Source organism: Carya illinoinensis, chromosome 11 (genome assembly GCF_018687715.1).
Source record: "Carya illinoinensis cultivar Pawnee chromosome 11, C.illinoinensisPawnee_v1, whole genome shotgun sequence".
Classification (NCBI taxonomy): Eukaryota; Viridiplantae; Streptophyta; class Magnoliopsida; order Fagales; family Juglandaceae; genus Carya; species Carya illinoinensis.
The window spans coordinates 34,475,416-34,495,715 of record NC_056762.1 but is presented as its reverse complement, the minus strand read 5'-3'; the positions used below and the strand labels follow the sequence as shown (position 1 = coordinate 34,495,715).

At 35.6% G+C, this 20,300-nt stretch overlaps 1 protein-coding gene across 3 annotated transcripts; it reads left to right on the top strand.

Moving 5' to 3' along the window:
• Window positions 1-6,505: 6,505 nt before the first annotated feature.
• LOC122282054 (cellulose synthase-like protein G3) lies at window positions 6,506-11,268 on the top strand. Of its 3 annotated transcripts, XM_043093977.1 has the most exons (7): window positions 6,506-7,170; window positions 8,107-8,259; window positions 8,532-8,657; window positions 8,781-9,230; window positions 9,972-10,319; window positions 10,537-10,792; window positions 10,927-11,268. In XM_043093977.1, exons 1-7 carry the CDS (start codon window positions 6,556-6,558, stop codon window positions 10,992-10,994), a joined length of 2,016 nt encoding a protein of 671 aa, XP_042949911.1. In that variant the 5' UTR covers window positions 6,506-6,555; the 3' UTR covers window positions 10,995-11,268. The 3 variants fall into 3 exon arrangements, with proteins under 3 accessions (XP_042949911.1, XP_042949910.1, XP_042949909.1); XM_043093976.1 differs by having other exon boundaries at window positions 6,506-7,023; window positions 10,537-11,268; XM_043093975.1 differs by having other exon boundaries at window positions 10,537-11,268.
• Window positions 11,269-20,300: the final 9,032 nt, after the last annotated feature.

The following is a 20,300-nucleotide window of genomic DNA, read 5'->3' as shown; positions in this document are numbered from 1 at the left end:
GAGAAAAGCAATTAATTCTTTGGATGTGAGAAATTATTATTCTGATTCTTTTTATTGTTTTATTTCTTTTTCCAAAAATTGTATTCTATTGAACAATTGAAAAGCTTGAGTTTCCAACTGCCGATAGAGGGGAGGGCTTCTTTGTGAGTTGCAAGAGAGGGGGCCGGGACAACTTTGATGCTGAGTTTTGAGAGGGAGAGGGTCAATAGGTGAAAGGGCTTCGTTTCGAGGGTGGGAAGAAGAATTTCTAGTGGGGTGTTTTTTTTTTTTTTTTTGGTCGTGAAGGTTAGCATGTAGTGCGATCATATTAAAGATAAAATGGGATGCCACTACAAGAAATTAGGTCATTTCCAGCACTTAAAATCGCTGCAAATACGCATATAAATTGCTGCATATACTCCTTTCCAGCGCTTTTAAATTCCTTGCACAGTCGCCGCTATTATCGCGTCTTTTTTGCCTAAAGCAGTGAAACAAAATATATCGCTGTTTATAACCATTTTTGCAGCGCTTTTTTTTCCTTGCTAATCCTCCCAAAATCGCTGCAACTACTCCCAAGCCCATAAAGACATATCGCTGAGAAACCTATATTACAGCATATTAAATCCTTGTAAATACCCAATAAATCGCTGCAATTACTATACAGAATTACGGTGAATATAATCGAAATTGCTGCAAATATGTATTTTCAGGGCATTTTAGAGGCTGAAAATACATCTAAAACCGCTGCAATCAGATAAAAAAACTGTTGATAATTCGCTATATTGTCTGAAAAATCATTGCAAAGAAGTAATTCCAGCATTAAAAATCACTGAAATTACTATCAAAAGCGCTGGAATTGATGGAAAAATAGCAGCGCTTTAAGTAAAAATTGTTGGAAATAGTTAATTGCAGCGTTATTTAGCTGCTGATAATACACCAAAAATCGCTGCAAATATCAAAAACTGTTGCAAATTTGACGTGAACATGTCATGGGAAATCGCTGTTAACGTTTAATGGCAGCATTAAAAAGCGCTGTATTTACACTTAAAATCACTGGAATTAGGTTAAGATCGCTGTTATTAAATCGCTCAATTCCAGCGATTTATTTAAAAATTGTTGGAAATAATATTTTTAGCGCAATAAAAGTGCTGAAACTAGCCTAAAAGCACTGCATTAGTTGTGAGCAATTGCAGCGATTTCTTTGGAAAATGTTGCAAATAATGTAATGCAGCGTAATAAAAATGTTGGGAAAATATTAGACATGCATGGTAATGGGTGATTTACTTGACCTGATGTGAATTAAAATCGTTGTTAAAGGATAATGGCAGCATTTAAAATCGCTGCAATTACTCTGAAAAGCGCTGCTATGAATTATATTTCTTTTTTTTTTTCTCGTTATCTTGCTCGCCTGATATATTTGTTATATATATAACCATATTTTTCAAACTTAGTAAGAAATATAATGATGGAAATTTAGTAATATTCACATATTTAATCATGATATTACCTAGCCCCCTTAATCAATTAACTTTTTCTTAATACCTTGAACTTCACTTAATTTATGTAATTTAATTGTTATTAATTAACAACAATTAATTACATAACTTCATTGGCATCACCACAAATTTAAAATTTCCTACATGAACCATTCACGCATAAACCTATATCCAGTTCTATTCCATTGCTATATAATACTTATAGTTTTGACAACACCCAATTTAGAAATATACAAAATATAGAGAAAAATTCTTTCACTACTTTCATTATATGAAAAAAACTGATCTTGAGGAATATAATAAATCACAAAAGCAGAACAACTAGAACATAGCATCAATAAATAGCAGCAATTAATCCCATTGCCTTTAGGTAGTTGATTGGAAGACAAGGGCTCATGGAAGAGTTAATTGATGGAAAGATTGTTTTGGGAGATATAGGAGAGGGGACAATCTGAGTCATTCTTCATTATAAATTCACATGACAATCATGTGTGTATATATATATATATATATCTCCCCCAAGCAATTCTAACTACAGGGAGACCATCTCATGAGAGATTCTTTTGAAAGATTTGATTTATGATGTAGTCTTAATAAGGTCATGTGTAGATTGGGTATCATTCATGCATGATTTTTGGTGGATCCATGCCAGATATCCATGAGAATCAAACTTACTGGAGCAAATTGGAGATTATATATATTTATAATCAAAAGAAAATAATATTAATGTAAAAAATAAATAAATATATTAGCATTGGTCAATTTTCTGGAAATTAAAATTATTTTGAACATTAGTACCTGCCTCTAATTACATGCATGCCGGCCACTCCGGTCCTTTGCTTGAGTTAAAAAAGTTCAATATTAGTAGGCAGCCTTAAAGATCTCCACAAGAACACTAGAGAAAATCAAAACACCAAACTCAAAACCTCAAAAGACATTTCTAGATACAAAAGCCCACAAAAGAAAATAAGACCACAAAAACTTATCCAAAAAAGGCCATCTCTTTAAGTACATGATGGAGATGAAAACGGCCTAGAGCAAATTTAAGAGAGAGTCTGCAAGCAAATAACAAGTACAAGGATCATGAATGGCATACTTGACCTGTTCATGAGAGAAAACCGTTGCAAATACCGATATCTGAGAAACTTGCACTTTACATCACCACAAAACACACATTCTCATCACTCAAAAACTTCTTGATAGATTCAGGAAATGAATCTATGCAGTGCAACTGAACTATCAGGCATCGAGTCCCAACACAAAGGATCAGCAAAGCTGCCCCCATGTAATTTGGAATGCACTTAATATCAAATGTGACAAGGATTAACAATAGACTTTTTGAGTGCAGACCTTAACTCTGCAATATGGGCATCTACAAGAACACCACGGTCTACTACACTTGCCTTAAAGCTTTACATCAACTCCTTGTATTTCTATGTCATACATGCACATTTTGGATAGGACTGAAACAGGAATCATGGTGGTACATTGTTTTTGAAAAATCTACAGCCTAGCTTCTACTGCCACTCCTCACAAGAAGCTGATCACCATGTACTGAACATGGCCTAGGAATAGCACTAGCTCCATTGAACCGTCTATAGAAGAAGTATGAGAGTTTGGTGGTTTGGTGGTGCAGCTGCTGTAATTTAATTAATTACTTGAAGTTAATTAGTCACACATAACTCAGTTGAATGTCTTCTTAGCACCTAAATTCTCTTGACGCTACAACTGAATGCTAGGGTTCTACAATATTGTATTGTCGATGAGCATTCAAATTCGTTTTCTAGAGTTTAATTTTGAGGGAGAAATTGCATTTTTCCAGCGTTAGCCACTCATTTTGCAATAGGATCACTAAACTATCAAAATTATCATTTTATCCCCTAATCTAAAACAAAATTTTCCACTTACCCCCACTTTGCAGAATTGGCCATTAAGATCATCACCATCTCATGTCACTTACTTTTTAGTAGAATGTTTTGATGCTACACATGAATCTACATATCTATGAGCCCATAATGTTAATCTAAATTCTCAAAAAAAAAAAACTCCTATGGTTTAATTTTCATTTCTAATTTATCTCACTAGTTAGGGAATCATTTTTATCTGGGAATAGCATCAGATCATCATGCTGTACTGTAGCTAGCTAGTCCTAGCTCCAACTATTAGATCATTAATTGCTTGTATTATGGTTCAAGGTTTGGCACTAAAATATATCACTAGTGTGTATTTATTGGTATATATAACTTTAATTTTTGTCTTCCTAGCTAGCTAGCGAATTAGCAAGCTTCTCATGTCTTTAATTTGTGTCTGCTGCAGTATATCTTTCTGATCATCTATGTATGTTGAGATCGAAGCCTGTCAGAAAGCCTCCAAATTTTGAAGGTATTGGAATAATAAATTACTTGCAGTCTTAATTAGCTTTATACCTAAACATCCTTATAGTACTTTCATATACGGTATTTAAGATCAGATTAGGATCTGAGCTGCACTGAGGAGATTTGCATGATTAATTCTAGAAAACCAGAAACACTATGAATTGGAGTACATGGTCGATTGCTAGCACGTACGCTTGTTAGGAAATATACATTGGAATTCATACTTCTAATAAACAAAGTATTACAAGCTCAAATTTATAGTCTCTGTCTGATAACTACTTAATACCAAGCTTGAGCTACAGCGTTTAAAGAAATGGAAAATTATACTCTTGTTACTCAATTACAACTTATCTACTATATATTCTTTTTGTAATTGATTTTTTTTTTTTGTTTTACTCAATAATTAAGGAGGTGAGTATTAGTAAAGTTATATATTTTTGTAATTTTTCCTTAATGATTAAGGATGTTAAAAAAATACTTAAAAGAAAAGAAAATAAAAATAAAAATAAAAACTTGAAATGCACTTGAGTGGTAGATGCATCTAGTTCAGAAGTACAGAAGTTTTCTGGGTATTCTTGTTAAAATCGTTGCTTCTATCTTGAGAAATACAGAAGTTCTATTTGCTTAATGCCATGTATTATCTAATGCACACACCCTTTCCTCCAAACACAACAGGCAGCTACACAACCAGTATACCTAAAACACACGCACATGCACATCAATTTCCCATCACTTAGCAAAAAATACAAGTGTACATCTGAAAAAGGACAACGTTTGTAATGCAAAAAACTCGTAAAGGGGTTTCATAGATTCACAAGAAATAGGAGATACCTTAGGCCTCGTTTGATCATTCTGGAAAACAGAGGACTAGGCACTTCGGACTAGAAATGGAGGCACGGAATCGTCTATTCCAGCAAAGGTGGAAACGTAGTCATTCAGCTTCCCAAACGGAGACGCCAATTGCCAAATAAAATGGAAGGACGTGTGCAGGAAACTAGGGTTTGATCGTTGGGAGATCAAAATCTTCTTTGGAAAATCTGAACAAATACAGCGCCGAAAATGGAATTTCTGCTTAATGGGAGAAATTGTTGGAAAGTGAGCTCAAGCCACTTGAGAATGCAAGGAAACTAGGTTTTCGTTGGGGTGGATTGAGCTACGACAAAGGTTGATGGGAACGGATTGAAGTTTTCTCAGGACTGTTGCAAATCGGGCGGAGTGAGGAAATGTGAGGACAAAAAAACTTGGGGGGAAATATAAAAGTACTGAAATAAGGTGTTTGGCACGGCAATGAGTTGTAGTAGCGAACGATACAGCACTGCAAAATCACTTTGCTAACTCGGACGGAAAATATCATTGCAATAAGTTTAAAAAGTGCTGCAATTTTTAGCAATGAACAGGCTTTTTTTTTTGCAGCGTTAATTTTCGTTGTAATAAGTAAAAAATTGCTGCAAAAAGTGTTAAAAGAAAATTACTGTTTTAGCATCCTCAAATCGCTGCTTTTACTATGCTACTGCAGCGATTTTAATTTCAACAAAAATAAAATCGCTGGAAAAGATCCGATTTCTTGTAGTGTGCTTACGTGGCATTCACTTACTAAAAAGCCGTTATATAGGAAAAAATAGACTAAACGGTTTTAAGTTTTTCTCATCTCTTAATTCCATATTATTTTCCTGAATTTTGTCCAAAGTATCTAATGGAAATTTGTTTTAAAAGTACGGATATTTCCTCATAAAAATCCAATCTTTTGATTATAAAGTCTGGATTCTGAGCTAATTAATTCTAGTGGAGGATATTTTATTTGTTTATTTTAATCTATTAGCCCATAATGATTTTGTCGAATTTGAATCGAGGGAGCCTACAATGAATGATGCTAAAGCTATAAGTTCTCTATTAAAGGTCTGCTTCTAATCATGTCTCGATCACCTTCCCCCTTTTTTTTTTTTTTTTTTTTTTTCTTTATTTATTTATTTATCTTTTTTTTTTAAGACAAAGCCTTTTCTCTAACTAAAGTTATGGATTTTAAAGGAATGTCATTGTCTATTTTTATTTTTATTTTTATTTTTATTTTTAAGAAAGTTAATAAAAAAAAATTTTCTTCATTATTCTCACATTATATATATATATATATTATTTTTTATATCAAGTATATGATATATATATCAATAAAAAAATTAAAAATTAAAAATAAAAATAAATATAATGCGTAGATAATAAGTAACAAAGATATGTTTATTAGATAGGGTAATAAAGTACGGTCTGGTTTGATTACACAAAACTAAACTATCTAATTTAATCTCATTTCATATTATTATTATAATTTTTTTAAATTCTCACATAAAATATAATAAATAATTTAACTTTTTCAAATTTTAAAATAAAATTAATCTTAAAAAATATAGTATAACATTATTTTATTCCATTTCTTACCAAACATATCATATCTTATATGAGAAATAATATTTGCAGTCGTGGTTGTACAAGCAGCGTGCAATCACTTTAAAAAAAATGAATTAATATGGGACCCACATGAAAAAAAACTAACTTTTTAATCGTAGACCCTACTCTTTTTCAAAATAATTATGCAACGTTTACAATTATACTACTATGTATCATTGCTAATCTTATATATATATAACCCAACTAGGAATAAACGTCACTTATCGTTACCGTCACTCCTCTAGTATTGCTGTACACCACCAAAAGACATGGATCAGAGCCTGAATTCCTTTCCCTCGCGTGCTCCTCTTCTTCACAGACTTAGACCTGCACGTCGCACAGCCTTCAACCGCATGTTTGCGGCAGTTTACTTCTGTGCCATCTTAGTGCTGCTTTATCTCCATGCACTGAAGCTCATCCACTCCACCACCTTCACATCCTTCATCATCTCCCTCTCATTCCTCGTCTCCGATACTTTTCTTGCTTTCTTGTGGATCACTCGTCAGTGTTTCCTCATGACCATTGTTTATCGTGATGAATATCCTGAAAATCTCCATGAGGCACTACTCTTGAAGAAATCTTCTTCGGACTTTCCAGCGTTGGACGTCTTTGTATGCACTGCCGATCCATACAAGGAGCCACCGATGAGACTAGTGAGCACGGTCTTGTCCATCATGGCTTATGATTATCCGACGGAGAATATTTCAATTTATGTATCGGATGATGGGGGATCGCAGGTAACACTCTTTGCTTGCATGGAAGCTGCTAAATTTGCATGTTACTGGTTACCATTCTGCAGGAAGAATAATATAATAAAAAGAAGTCCAGAAGCATATTTTGCAACAAATTACTCTTCATGTTCCTCTCATACAAAGGAGATTCAGGTAATACGAGTAGGCAAACATTTATTAAATTATATTTATTCTTAAATAAATTTTAAAATAAAATTTTTTTATAATTGTTTTACCATATATATTTGTACAAAATTAAAATTGATTTTACACCGTTAGATTAGTGGTAGAATAGCATAATGGCCGCCAGGGATAAGTACCTACCTATCCACGATTTATTCCATCCTACAATAATTGTCGTTTCTAGTTTGTCTTGCTTATTTTGGACGTTTTCAATCATATTGAATACGAAAAAACGTTACATTGGACGTCCATTAATGTCATCTATTATGTTTCTTATGGCTAATTATATGACATTTATTACTAATATAATATATATATATATATATTTAGTAATGTTAAATCAGCATAATAAATGGGGCCCATTAATCCCACTTAATGTGTAATATGAAACACTTTTTTTTTTTTCACAAACAATGAGATACAATTTAGACATTAATCAATGCCTCAACTTTTGATTAATGTTGATCATAATGATCAGGGAATTAAATGCTTGTATGCCCCTCCTATTTGCCCCCTCAAAGTGACAGTTGGTCACAAATTTTTTTTTAATATATATATATATTTTTTTACTTAGTGATTAAGGAAGTGATTTTAAGTGTATTGATTTTTTTTTATTTTTTAAAAATGTTTAAATATATTAAAAATTTGTGAAATGAAAAAAGAAATAAAAATTTACAAAAGGCGGCATGCCTAGCGGTAAACGCTGGGCGGCATAGTAGCATCGCCCTAGTGATCATGATCATCCTTTAATTTCCATGTATTTCAATTCTCTACTTTATATTGAGACATTCTGTGTCTGATTTTTTGAGTTAGTGGGATTATCTCATTGAAAAACGACTACACACATGATTATTAGTTTATTAATCAATTACTCGATCCTCTTATTCTCAACGTGCCATATCATAGAAAATATACGAAAGCATGGAAGAAAGGATAGAGAACGTCCTTGAGACTGGGAAAGTTGGTGGAGAGAATATAACTGAAGAGTTAGAGCGCAGGGCTTTCAGCAACTGGACAGATCATGGATTCATCCGTCAACATCATCCCACTGTCATTCAAGTACGTAAATTTATCCTATTTATTTAATTCCTAAATATTTATTGAAACTAAATCAACATTGAATGGTCAATCAGGGTAAATAATAATAATAATAATAGATTCAACGTTAGGCTAGGCGCGCCCTCCTTCGTCCGAACTCAAACTAAAGGAACCAACAAAGAGGGAAAAATTAACATGCATAGTCCAAGGGTTTATATATATATATATATATATATATTTCCTTTTGTGTGTGTGTGATTATGTTCATATCTATTGACTTCAACCATGCGCAGGTCTTATTAGAGAGTGGCAAAAACAAAGACGTGACCAACCATTTGATGCCAAACCTCATCTATGTCTCTAGGGAAAAGAGCAGGACTTCAACCCACAATTTCAAGGCCGGTGCCCTCAACGTTTTGGTAAGCTTTTATGTATCTGCACCAAAATGCTCCATAATATTATTTTCTGTTAATAGTTTTTTATCATTAATTTTCATGTATTTATAATTGTATTTTCTCTTTTTGATCATGTATATGTTGAAGCTTCGAGTGTCAGCCACCATGACCAACGCACCCATAATTCTCAACTTGGATTGTGACATGTATTCTAATGACCCACGGACACCTCTTCGTGCATTGTGTTACCTATTAGACCCTAAACTCATGTCCCAATTAGCATATGTTCAATTCCCTCAAATCTTTCATGGAATCAACAAGAACGATACTTATGGTTGTGAATATAAACGAGTATTCTTTTCTAATCCCTTGGGATTGGATGGAATGTTGGGCCCTAATTATGTCGGAACCGGATGTTTCTTCAACCGGCGAGCTTTCTTTGGTGGCCCGTCAACCATTGTGCCCCTGGAGATCCCCGAACTTGGCCCCGACAGTGTTGTTGACAAGTCCATGCAAATCCAATCCCAATCGGTTTTGGAATTGGCACATAAGGTTGCTGGGTGTAACTATGAGTACAAGACCAAATGGGGTTATGAGGTAAGCTTTTTCTCATTATTTAGCATTGTAATGTTAATTAATAACTTTCAATTATGTAAAAAACTAGAGATTTGAGCATATTTTATCTGGACTAAGGCTTATCCTCCGGTGCATGGTTCAAACCTTTAAACTTACTAAGAAACAAAAACTTTTACCTTTTTTTTAAAAACTTTTTTAATTGATTTTAATCACACATGTCATACTAGTAATGAAGGTGATTTGATCAAATTCAAAATCTTGAGGAGCAAAAGGTTTAAAAATGCTAAATAAACTAATCTGCACAAATGGTAAACGGCTTAATCGTGAAACTCATTGAAAAAACAAAATTACCATTTATCTCACATAGTTTCAATCACCAATTAAACAATCCACATAGTTTCAATCACCAATTAAACAATCTTGGAAAGGTCTTAGATTTTTCTCATTGCTCTCATATAATTGAAAATGAATTGATGCTTAAAATTAGCTGTGAAAGACAATTTTGGAAAGAGATAGATACATCATGTAGATTTTACAATATTTAATACAACACGTGTAGAGTTTTCTGGCAGTATATATGAACTCTAGATATGTATTGAATACTATATATATTTCTTTTTATGTTCATCCAAACAACGAAGAATCAAAATCCACTTAATTGTATGCTAATATAACAAGATATCTGTAGAGCATTGGAAATCAAAAGGACAATTATGGTCTGAATTAGAATAAATGGATTGGCTGTACAAATTGATTATATAGGTAGGCTTCAGATATGGATCACTGATAGAGGACTTCTTCACGGGGTTTCGGCTACAATGCGAGGGATGGAGGTCCGTATTTTGCAACCCTAAGAGGCCAGCCTTTTTGGGTGATGCACCAATCAACCTCATTGATGCCCTAAACCAAGTCCAGCGGTGGAACATCGGCGCTCTCCAGGCTTATTTCTCTAGTTTCAGTCCCTTAACCTTCGGTACTAGATCTTTGGGCCCTTTTATGGGACTAGCCTACACTCATTATTGTTTATGGCCCACCTGGTTTATTCCTCTCACCCTCTATGCGTTCCTCCCCCAACTATCCCTTCTCCATGGAGTTTCTGTATTTCCAAAGGTATGCTTTTTACAGGTTAAAGATTTTTTTTATTCATTACTTAACTATTAATAAAGACTGTTTTGATGAATGGTGAAAGATTACAAGCACATTTCCATATATAGCTTTTGAACTTTAAGAAATTTGCATGGTCAAGCTTTTGAAGATTAAGCCTCTTGTTTTATTATTCTACCTTTCATCCATTTAGGTTTGTCTTATTGGTGAAAACATATTGCAGTTATCAGAGCCAAGTTTTATCTTGTATGTGTTTCTTGTCCTTGGAGCTTATGGACAAGATCTCATTGAATTTTTGATAGAGGAAGGAACAATTCAAAAGTGGTGGAATGATCAGAGAATGTGGATGATAAGGGGGCTCTCAGCCTTTGGGTATGGATGCCTCGTGTTCTTCCTCAAATGTTTAGGCATTTCCACATATGGTTTTGGTTTGACTAGCAAAGTGATTGATGATGAACAAAGCAAAAGATATGGACAAGGTATGTTCGAGTTTGGAGCCTCATCAAACATATTTGTGCCTCTAATAACGGCAGCTATTATCAATTTGGTATCATTTCTTATGGGGCTTGTGCAAGTTCTAAGAGGCAGGAAAATGGAGGGTCTGTTTTTGCAGATGTTCTTAGCAGGTTTTGTGGTGCTGAATGCCTTGCCAATTTACGAAGCCATGGTCTTGAGGAATGATAAAGGAAGAATACCATTCAAAACTACTGCAACTTCAACATGTCTAGCTTTAGCTCTTTATGGGCTTGTTTCTCTTCCTCTTAGAAATCGAAATTAGCAGATTTGCTTTTTCCTGTCTATATTATTCTTTCTCTCATATATGAGTGGAATACTGTAATTTATCTGTAACCTTTGGCAAATTATATAGGCCAACATTTGTGCTATGTGGTAGTGAGAGCTGAAAATAAGCAGAAGTTGAATGTCTTGTAAAAAAGCAAATGAGATTTAGAGCTCCTTTCATTCCATCTTCCTACTATTTTGCGTTTCTGCTATTGCATGGTGTCTAGTCTCTATTGTTTCCTTCTTCTTTTTCCCTAAGCAAGCTCTATATATAATGATTAATAGATAGAGGGATATACAAGTAAATGGTGGGGGATCCCAACAAACACCTATTAAAACTAGTACAGCATGAAAGAAAATAAAAGATAGGCACCAGAAACAAATAAATTTTTCATAATTTTCCCCCCCAATGGAGAGCTACATCAAGTGGCAATTTTAGTACAATCCAATAAACAGATGGAGAGCTACATCAAGTGGCAAGTGACATCTTTATCTGTAACAATAGTTGTTGGCATACCATACAACTTAAAGATCTGAGAAATAAGGAGCTTGGCTACTAAAACTGTAATGTAAGGGTGAGAGAATGGTGAAAAATGAGCATATTTTGTAAATCAATCAACCACCACAAAAATAATAGAAAATCCCTTTGAAACAGGAAGAGCATCAACAAAATCCATAGAGATATTATTCCATGATTTAGTGCGAATTTGCAATGGCTATTACAACCAAACTAGTTTTAAGTTCTCCACTTTGCATTTCTAACTGACTTCACATTATCTTATGTAACTCTTAATATCCCTTCTCATGCTATTTCAAAAAAAAATTAGCTTATCCACTTCTGTTGTGATGGGGTCCCTATCTTTTGTTCCAACAAGAACTTTAAACTCTATTGGTTAGTTTTAATCACAAAAGTAGCTCCTAGTAGATAAGGTCTCCACTACATAACAACCAACACCAATGCTAACAATTCTTTCTCATATGTGGATAAATCCAATGCTTTGCCTTTCAATGCTTGACTAAGGTATGCCAAAGGTCTCCCATTCTGCACCAACACAGCCCCAATCCCCCTACCTGAGGCATCATACTCAATCAAAAAGGGCCTTGAATAATTAGGGAGGCTAAAACAAGTGGACTAGAAACAACTTGCTTTTGTACCTCAAAAACCTGTGTAGCTTCAGGTCCCTATAGAAATGCATCTTTCTTCAACAACTCATTGAGGGGAGCAGCAATTGACCCATATCCTCTCACAAGTTTTTGATAATACCTAGTTAATCCAAGGAACCCTCTTAAGGATTTAATGATTTAATGGATTTTGGTAATGGCTAATCTACTATAGCCTTAATCTTGGATGGATCTACTATTACTCCTTCAGCAGGAACCAAGTGTCCAAGATAAGCAATTTCTTTACAACCAAACTTGCATTTACTTCTTTTAGAAACAATGTATATTTTGCTCAAACTTCCAACACCAATGATAAGTGTTGTAAATATTCTTCTTTGTTCTTATTGTATATCAAAATATCATCAAATAAAACTATAACAAATTTTCTTAAAAATGGATGAAATACCTCATTCATTAAGGATTGAAAAGTGGCAAGAGCATTGGTTAAGCCAAAAGGCACAATCTAAAACTCATAATTGCCTTGATGTGTTTGAAATGCAATCTTCTCAATGTCAGCTTCTCTCATCTGAATCTAATGATACCTAGACCTGAGGTAGAGCTTGGAAAAAAAATTTACTCCTCAAAGCTAATCTAACAATTCATCCACTACTGAAATAGAAAACTTGTCTTTCACTATTTCTCTATTCAGTGCTCTGTAATCATGACTCTTTATAGGTGGCAGCCCTCTTTAAGATTGAAAACTGGCCTAACAGAAACAAACAACGTACCCTCCTTGAGATTGATTTTGTGATCATGACTCTTTATAGGTGGCAGCCCTTTAGGTTCCTCAAAAATTCTAGTATACTTATTCAATACAGACTCGATACTAGAATTAGGCTTTTCTTCATTGTTAACTTGTTCTTGTTGCACAATCTATAACAACATGCCCTTCCCCTCAATAGTGGTCAATTGACAAATCTAGACCCCTTCCACCAACTCAGACTTATTGGAATTCATACCTCTAATAGTCACAGATTTCTTTCTATGCTCAAAAGACATAGTGAGACCATCAAAATCCCACAATACATGACCCCAAAGTCCTCAAACATTGCATCCCTACCACCACATCATAATCCCCTAGTGATAGCAAAAAAAATTAGTAAGGAATTGATTCTCTTCCATCTGAAATTGAACCCTCTCTATCATACCTTCACTCCTTATTCTCTCCCCATTTGTCACCCTCACTTCAAATTGTTCTCTCCCCATTTGCCACCCTACTCAAGAAACAACTTATTTTGTAATTCTCAGATAACCCTTTTAATCTATTAGAGATTACTTCAAACTGAGTTTTATAGGCTGCTACTGTTGCATTCTGTTTTAGCCTTATTAGTGTTTACATAGGATCATCATAAGATGAACTCTCAAATCTGAACTATATTCCATCAATAAAAGAACTCCAAGTATTGAAAGTCCCAATTTCCTTAGCATCTTGAAACTATATCAATGCATCTCCCTTCATATAAAATGAAGACATTAAAATCTTTTGTCCATTCGGCATGAGATGTAAGGCAAAGTAGTGATTTGCCTTATAAATCCACCCAGTTGGATTATCCCCATTAAATCTTGAAAATTCTAATTTTATAGAACAAAAATGCATACCTAGTGAAACCCCAAAATGCTCAGAATGAAGGCCTTCTTCCTATCTTCCATTACCATTCTGATATCCTAGTCTTCCTCCATTCACAACTTCTAACAGCACATCTATTTTTGAATTCAAGATCTCTAAAGCACCCTGATGGTCTTCAATCCTATTTTCTTACTGTTCTTGATGCTGCCTTAAACCCAAAACCATTTTCTCCAACTCCTTGAACTGAGTCCCATCTGTCATTGTTCTCAAGAATGAGAAAAACAAAGTTCTCAAAATTTCAATCCGCTTTGATGCCAATTGTAACAAGAGACAAGTAAAATGCGCAACTTTTGATCTTCGAGGGATCAGACTCCTCCATGAAACAATCTTTATTAACTATCAAAATGAATTTTACAAAGGAAACACTAGTACTTATACGAAAGTGAAATTCGTTATTCTTGTTACATGGATGAGGGCATTTATGTAATCTACACTGAGTAAGTAGGCTTAACACGCAATCTATTACATTTAATGAACCATGTGCCCAACATGTGCCCAACTATTTATTAACTTTCACTTCCTTCATACACTTTACGTCTTACCACCCTTCACCACTACATTGCTCTCAAGCCACTACCCAGCCTATGCATCTCATAACAATCACTCAATCTCTAACATGGAGTATGATCACACTTGATTAAAGAAGAATAATTAGAAATGAGAATTTTCTCACACATGCACTCTGAAAGACTCTCCAAAATCTCCAAGGCTGAAATCTTTATGAATCTTGACTGTTAGGATCCTATAAGTATCTCATCTTAAAGCAGCTTGAATTGTAGATAGATTCTACTAACGGAATGACTATGTCACGATGGACTCTTCTGATGGAATGATGACACCTGGCACTTAATCTTCTTAGTAATCGGAGTATCTCATTCAAACTCTTCTCTAGATAAGACCAAAACTCTTGGAACTCAACTTCTATACTTTTGACTTATTTAAAACACTTACAAATAACTTCTAGATAGATTAAAAGTAACCATAGATAAAGTCAAGATATTTTACATTCATTTAAATTAGAAAATAAAATATAAGGTGAAATCTATCATTTTAGTCATCTAGTCGTAGCCAAACTCTTGCATCTACAGAGTTAAACCCATCTCAACCTAAAAATATTAAACTCATCTCAATGGTACTCATAAAATATTATTATTCACAACTAGTTCCACTCATCTCAATATCTAAAAGCAACCTAATGTTTTGTTATTTTTGTCTTTTCTATTTTCAATTTCTAGTGGAGAGTAGATGAGTGGGTCTCTTGCCCCCATGGTCCATAGAACAACTACTTTTTTGTTCTGTTTTGTGTCCTAAAACACCAATAATCAAAGAAGTAAACCTTATTTATTTTCATCAACAAAGATCCTAGACGGAGTATGTATTATAGGGCGTGAGTTTAAGTAGCACAAAATGCTTTTTTCTCCAACATTATGCATCTTTATGGAAGAGCATAGTGCCACGTAGATTTCCACTTTATGCTACTTGCACTCCTATCTGCAAAATACTGGGTCAAACCAAAACATCGGTTTCCATAGCCTAAACCAAGTTGAGCCAGGGATGGGACTAAACTGGAAATTAGAGAGAGAGAGAGAGAGAGAGAGAGAGAGAGAGAGAGAGAGAGAGAGAGAGGATGTGGAGTTTAATTATGAAATAAAGGGCGTTCAATGCAGACATGTTTGTATTTGCTGTGAGAGTAAATGCAAAACACTATTGGGTTGCAAAGTATTGGCAGAGGAATTGTCGCCGCTCTGTGGTTCTTCTCCTGCTTTGGTTGTGGTTTTGTATTTAACTCCAGTCTCCAAGGTGTTTTCTTTGTTGATTTATTTTTTCTGTCTTTGGGCTCAAGACTGAGTGTTCCAGTATCTTCGAATTTCTTAACAAAGCCGATTTGGAGCAGCCGGTCTTTTATGTAGGCTTTAACAACCCCCAATAAAAGTCTGCCACATTAGCAACTCTATGCAAATGAATATAAAACTATCACACCCAATAATTTCAAAATACTAAAAGTGCGTTCATCCTTCAAGCCTTCAGCCCTACTATCGTTCAAGCCGCAAAAGTCCAAACAGTGTTTCATCTATGGAAAATGTTAGATATACGCCCGGGGGGGGGGGTGTATGGAGGGAGAACAAGCTAGCAAAATGAAGTAGTTGAAAATTTTGTTTCTTCTTCAAGTGGACGGAGGATCCAAGCACCTAAAACCATTTTGAAAACCATTTATAAACCAAGAAGATGACTACAACATTTCGACTGGAAAATTCGAGGTACCATTGATCTGATTGGAAAATGCGAGATACCATCTATAAACCATCTGCAAATGTTTCTTTCATCTCTAAACCATTTACGTTGTGAGTCCTTGACAATAGATTAAGTGTTGTTTACTCAAATTTAAGCCCGTATGAAGTTTTCAGAAGAACACTAAGAAAAGAATCTATTTCCTAGTCTGGGTCCACCATCATTAGGTAGGTGTTATTTTTTGTTTTTCATGCTTCTGTAAATTTTTTTGTCTTTTTTGGACAAATGGGTGGAAGAAAAAAGATAAGAACATCAATTTCAAGAGTTTTATACTAAAGTTATATACTTTGAGAAAGGCAATTAATTCTTTGGATGCAAGAAATTATTATTCTAATTCTTTTCATTTTTTTTTCTTTTTGTAAACATTGTATCCAATTGAACCATTGAAAAGCTTGAATTTCCAATTGCCGATAGAGAGGAGGGCTTCGTTGTGAGTTGCAAGAGAGTGGGAGATCACAACTCTGATGCTGGGTTTTGAGAGTGGGAGTCAGCAGGTGAGGGGGCTTTGTTTCGAGGGTGGGACGGATGATTTCTGGTGGGGTGTTTTTTTTCATGAAGGTTAGCATGTGGTGCAGTCATATTAGAGATAAAATGGAACGCCTATGTGGCATTCACTTATTAATGAGCCATTATATAGGAAAAAATAGACCAACCTGTTTTAAGTTTTTCTCATTTCTTAATTCCATTTTTGTTTTTTTTTTTTTTTAGATAAGAAACATTTCATTTCCCTAACAAGACATTACAGACATATCACTTCTTACAATCTGTTGAATACATCTTGGTGTAAATTCAAGTTCTAACAAATCTTCAGAAAGTGTGAGGGCATTCTTAGCCAAAGCATGGGCTGCTTTGTTGCCCTCTCTTTTAGTGTGAACCACTGACCAGTTAGCAAAATTATTTTGCTCTCTCTTGGCATCTTCCACTATCAATCCACCATAGCTCCAGTCGAGAGAATTGCCATTAAGAATCCTGATGATTTGTAATGCATCTCCCTCGACTATAAGATTAGAGACACCAATATCCTTGCAAAAAACAACACTCATCATTAAGGCATAAGCCTCCCCACTGAAATGATTCAAGTTCAGCTTCCTCTTAGCTTGAAGGGTTCCAATGCTTCTTCCCAGGTCATCTCTCAAAATGGCGCCAATTCCCACTAGTCCTTGAGTAGAATTAAGGGCTGCATCCCAGTTCAACTTATAGGAACCTGCAGGAGGTTTGAGCCAAACATTAGTGGACCCCTCATTAGGACTGGTTGGGCAAGAATCTTTGTATAAGCCTCTATTTCACTAGAAGCTTTACTTAGAATCTGGTTTGGGTGCATGAATCATTTTCCATGAGTAAATTCATTTCTTCTGGTCCACAGTAGTCGACATATTACTGCCACTTCCATTAGCTCTTCCCTCTGTAGATGATGATTAACAAGGCCCCAGGTTTCCTTAAAGAATACACAGTTAATACTCATTTTTTTTATTTTGTTACTTCCTTGACTCCACACATCCTTAGCAGCCTTGCAACTCCAAAGAGCATGTTCAGTTGTTTCACATTCTGTCTTGCATATTGGGCAGTAATTCTCTGTGATTATGTGTCTTCTCACCAAGTTTGCCATAGTGGGTAAAGCCTCAGTACATACTTTCCATATGAACATTCTTACTGCTGGTGTAGCTGGTAGCTTCCACAAGGTTTTCCAAATACTAGAAAGGGGATCAAGGTGTGAGGATCCCCCCCCCCCCATAAGTCTGGACTCCATTTCTCTATGTAGGTGGTAGGCACTACTAACAGAGAATTTACTGTTTTTAGTGCCAGTCCATACTAGTTGGTCATCCCTCCCACCAATGCTAATAGGGATAGATTTGATGAGATCTACCTCATTTGTAAAATTATGTAGAGTTGGCTCCTTCCATTGTTTCAAATCTGGATCAATAAGGTCTGCTACTAAGGACAGTGTGTTGCCTCAGGCTGGATGGACTGTATCTTGTATGTATGAGGTTGAAGGATCCACTTGTCCTCCCATATGTTAACTCATTTCCCATTACCAATTCTCCACACCAGTCCTTCCTTTAAGAGATGTAGGCCATTTTGGATGCTCATCCATGCATAGGAAGGCATGTTGCCCAGTTTTGAGTCCAATAGTTCCCCATTGGGAAAATACTTTTGCTTGAGTATTTGAGCTGGCGGTGAGTTTGGATATTGGATTAGGCGCCATCTTTGTTTTGCCAACATGGCAAGATTGAAGCTCTTGACATCCCTGAAACCTAGCCCACTCTTCTCCTTCCCTAGGCTCAATTGGTCCCACTTTACCCATTGAACTTTAGTATGGTCCTACTCAAAACCCCACCAAAACTTCCTCAACAGTTGGTTAAGTCTCTTGGAAGTTGACACTGGAAGCATGAAAATGCCCATAGTATATGTTGGGATGGCTTGTAGGACAGCCTTCAGGAGTACTTCTTTCCTTGCAGCTGACAGAAACTTAGTCTTCCAGTTTGTAATTCTTTGCCAGGTCCTGTCAATAAGAGAGTGAAATGTTGCACCTTTGGACTTGCCTAGAGCAGCAGGTAGGCCAAGATATTTTTCAAAAGTGCCAGATGCTTTAACTCCTGAGATGTTTAGAATGTTGCTCTGGATCTCAGCAGGAGTGTTGCTACTAAAGAAGATGCTGGTTTTATCTTTGTTTATTACCTGCCCCGAGGCCTTCTCATAGATTTCTAGAATGTACAGCATCATACTCCATTCCAAAGAGTTGGCTTTCCAAAAGAGCAAGCTATCATCTACAAAAAAACAGATGATTAACACGAATAGGACCAGTTCCAATTGGTATGCTTGATATACTGCCCTTCAGTTCAGCTTGATTCAAGAGGCAGGAAAGGGCTTCAACAACTATGATGAAAAGATAAGGAGAGAAGGGGTCTCCTTGTCTAATTCCTCTTAAGGGGTTAAAGGAAGGGGTGGCCTCTCTATTGACTAGAATGGAATATGAAACTGAGGTGATGCAAGTCATGACTAAGGCAACCAACCTTTGATCAAATCCCATCCTTTCCATAACAGCTTTTAGGAAACCCCATTCTACTCGATCATAGGCTTTACTCATGTCTAACTTGAGTGCCATATAACCAGCTCTACCTCTCATTTTTGTTTGCATGGAATGGAGACTCTCATATGCAACTAGGACATTATTAGTGATAAGTCTACCTGGGACAAATGCACTTTAGTTCATAGAGATTATCTCAGGAAGAATAGGCTTAAGTCTGTTTGCTAACACCTTAGCAACTATTTTGTAGCTGACATTGCACAAGCTAATTAGTCTGAAATTAGTGACTCTTTTTGGGTTCTTGACCTTTGGTATCAATGAAATGAAGGTGTCATTAACACCAGTTAAGGGACCTCTTTGGTTAAGGATAGCAAGGGCAAATTGGCAGGTCTTTTTGCCTATGTTATCCCATTGAGTTTGGTAAAAATGGGCTGGAAACCCATCAGGGCCTGGGGATCCAACCGGATTCATTTGGAACATAGCCTCTTTGATCTCTTGTTCAGTGAACTTGGCTAGTAACTGGGTGTTCATGCTTTTTGTAACTGTTGGAGTCATCCCTTGGAGGCATTCTTGGAACTCAAATGGACCTGAAGATGAGAAAATGTTAGAGAAATACTCATGAAAAACAGATGTTATCTCCTTCTTGCCTTCAGTTATCTACCCATTTTCATCCAGAATCTGTGTAATGGAGTTGGTCTTTCTTCTTTGATTGGCCTGCAAGTGGTAGAATTGAGTATTTCTATCACCATGATTTAACCAATGTTGTTTAGCCCTCTGCTTCCACTTTTGTTCCTCTTCATCCAAAGCTTGTTCCACTTCTTCTTGAAGCTGTTTGATTGATGGGCCATGGTTGCCTGTGTCATCATCTTGTAAATCAGCAATTCTCTTCATCTTCTGCTTGAGTGAGCCTTGCTCTTCTTTCCTTCTGGTTGAGTTCCAATGATTCAGTGCTTTGGAGCAATTGGCAAGCTTGTTACTGATTACTGAGCTAGCATCATTGCCCCCTGTTATCTTTGACCATGCAACTTGAACAATACCAATGCAGTCTGTCTTCAAGGACCAGGCAGCTTCAAATCTAAATCTTGAGGGAGTCCTGTTACTTTTC

Coding starts and splice junctions, on each gene's coding strand:
- LOC122282054 (XM_043093975.1), top strand. CDS start 6,556: ATGGATCAGAGCCTGAATTCCTTTCCCTCGCGTGCTCCTCTTCTTCAC. Junction 7,171..8,106: donor CTCATACAAAGGAGATTCAG/GTAATACGAGTA, acceptor GCCATATCATAG/AAAATATACGAAAGCATGGA. Junction 9,231..9,971: donor AGACCAAATGGGGTTATGAG/GTAAGCTTTTTC, acceptor TTGATTATATAG/GTAGGCTTCAGATATGGATC.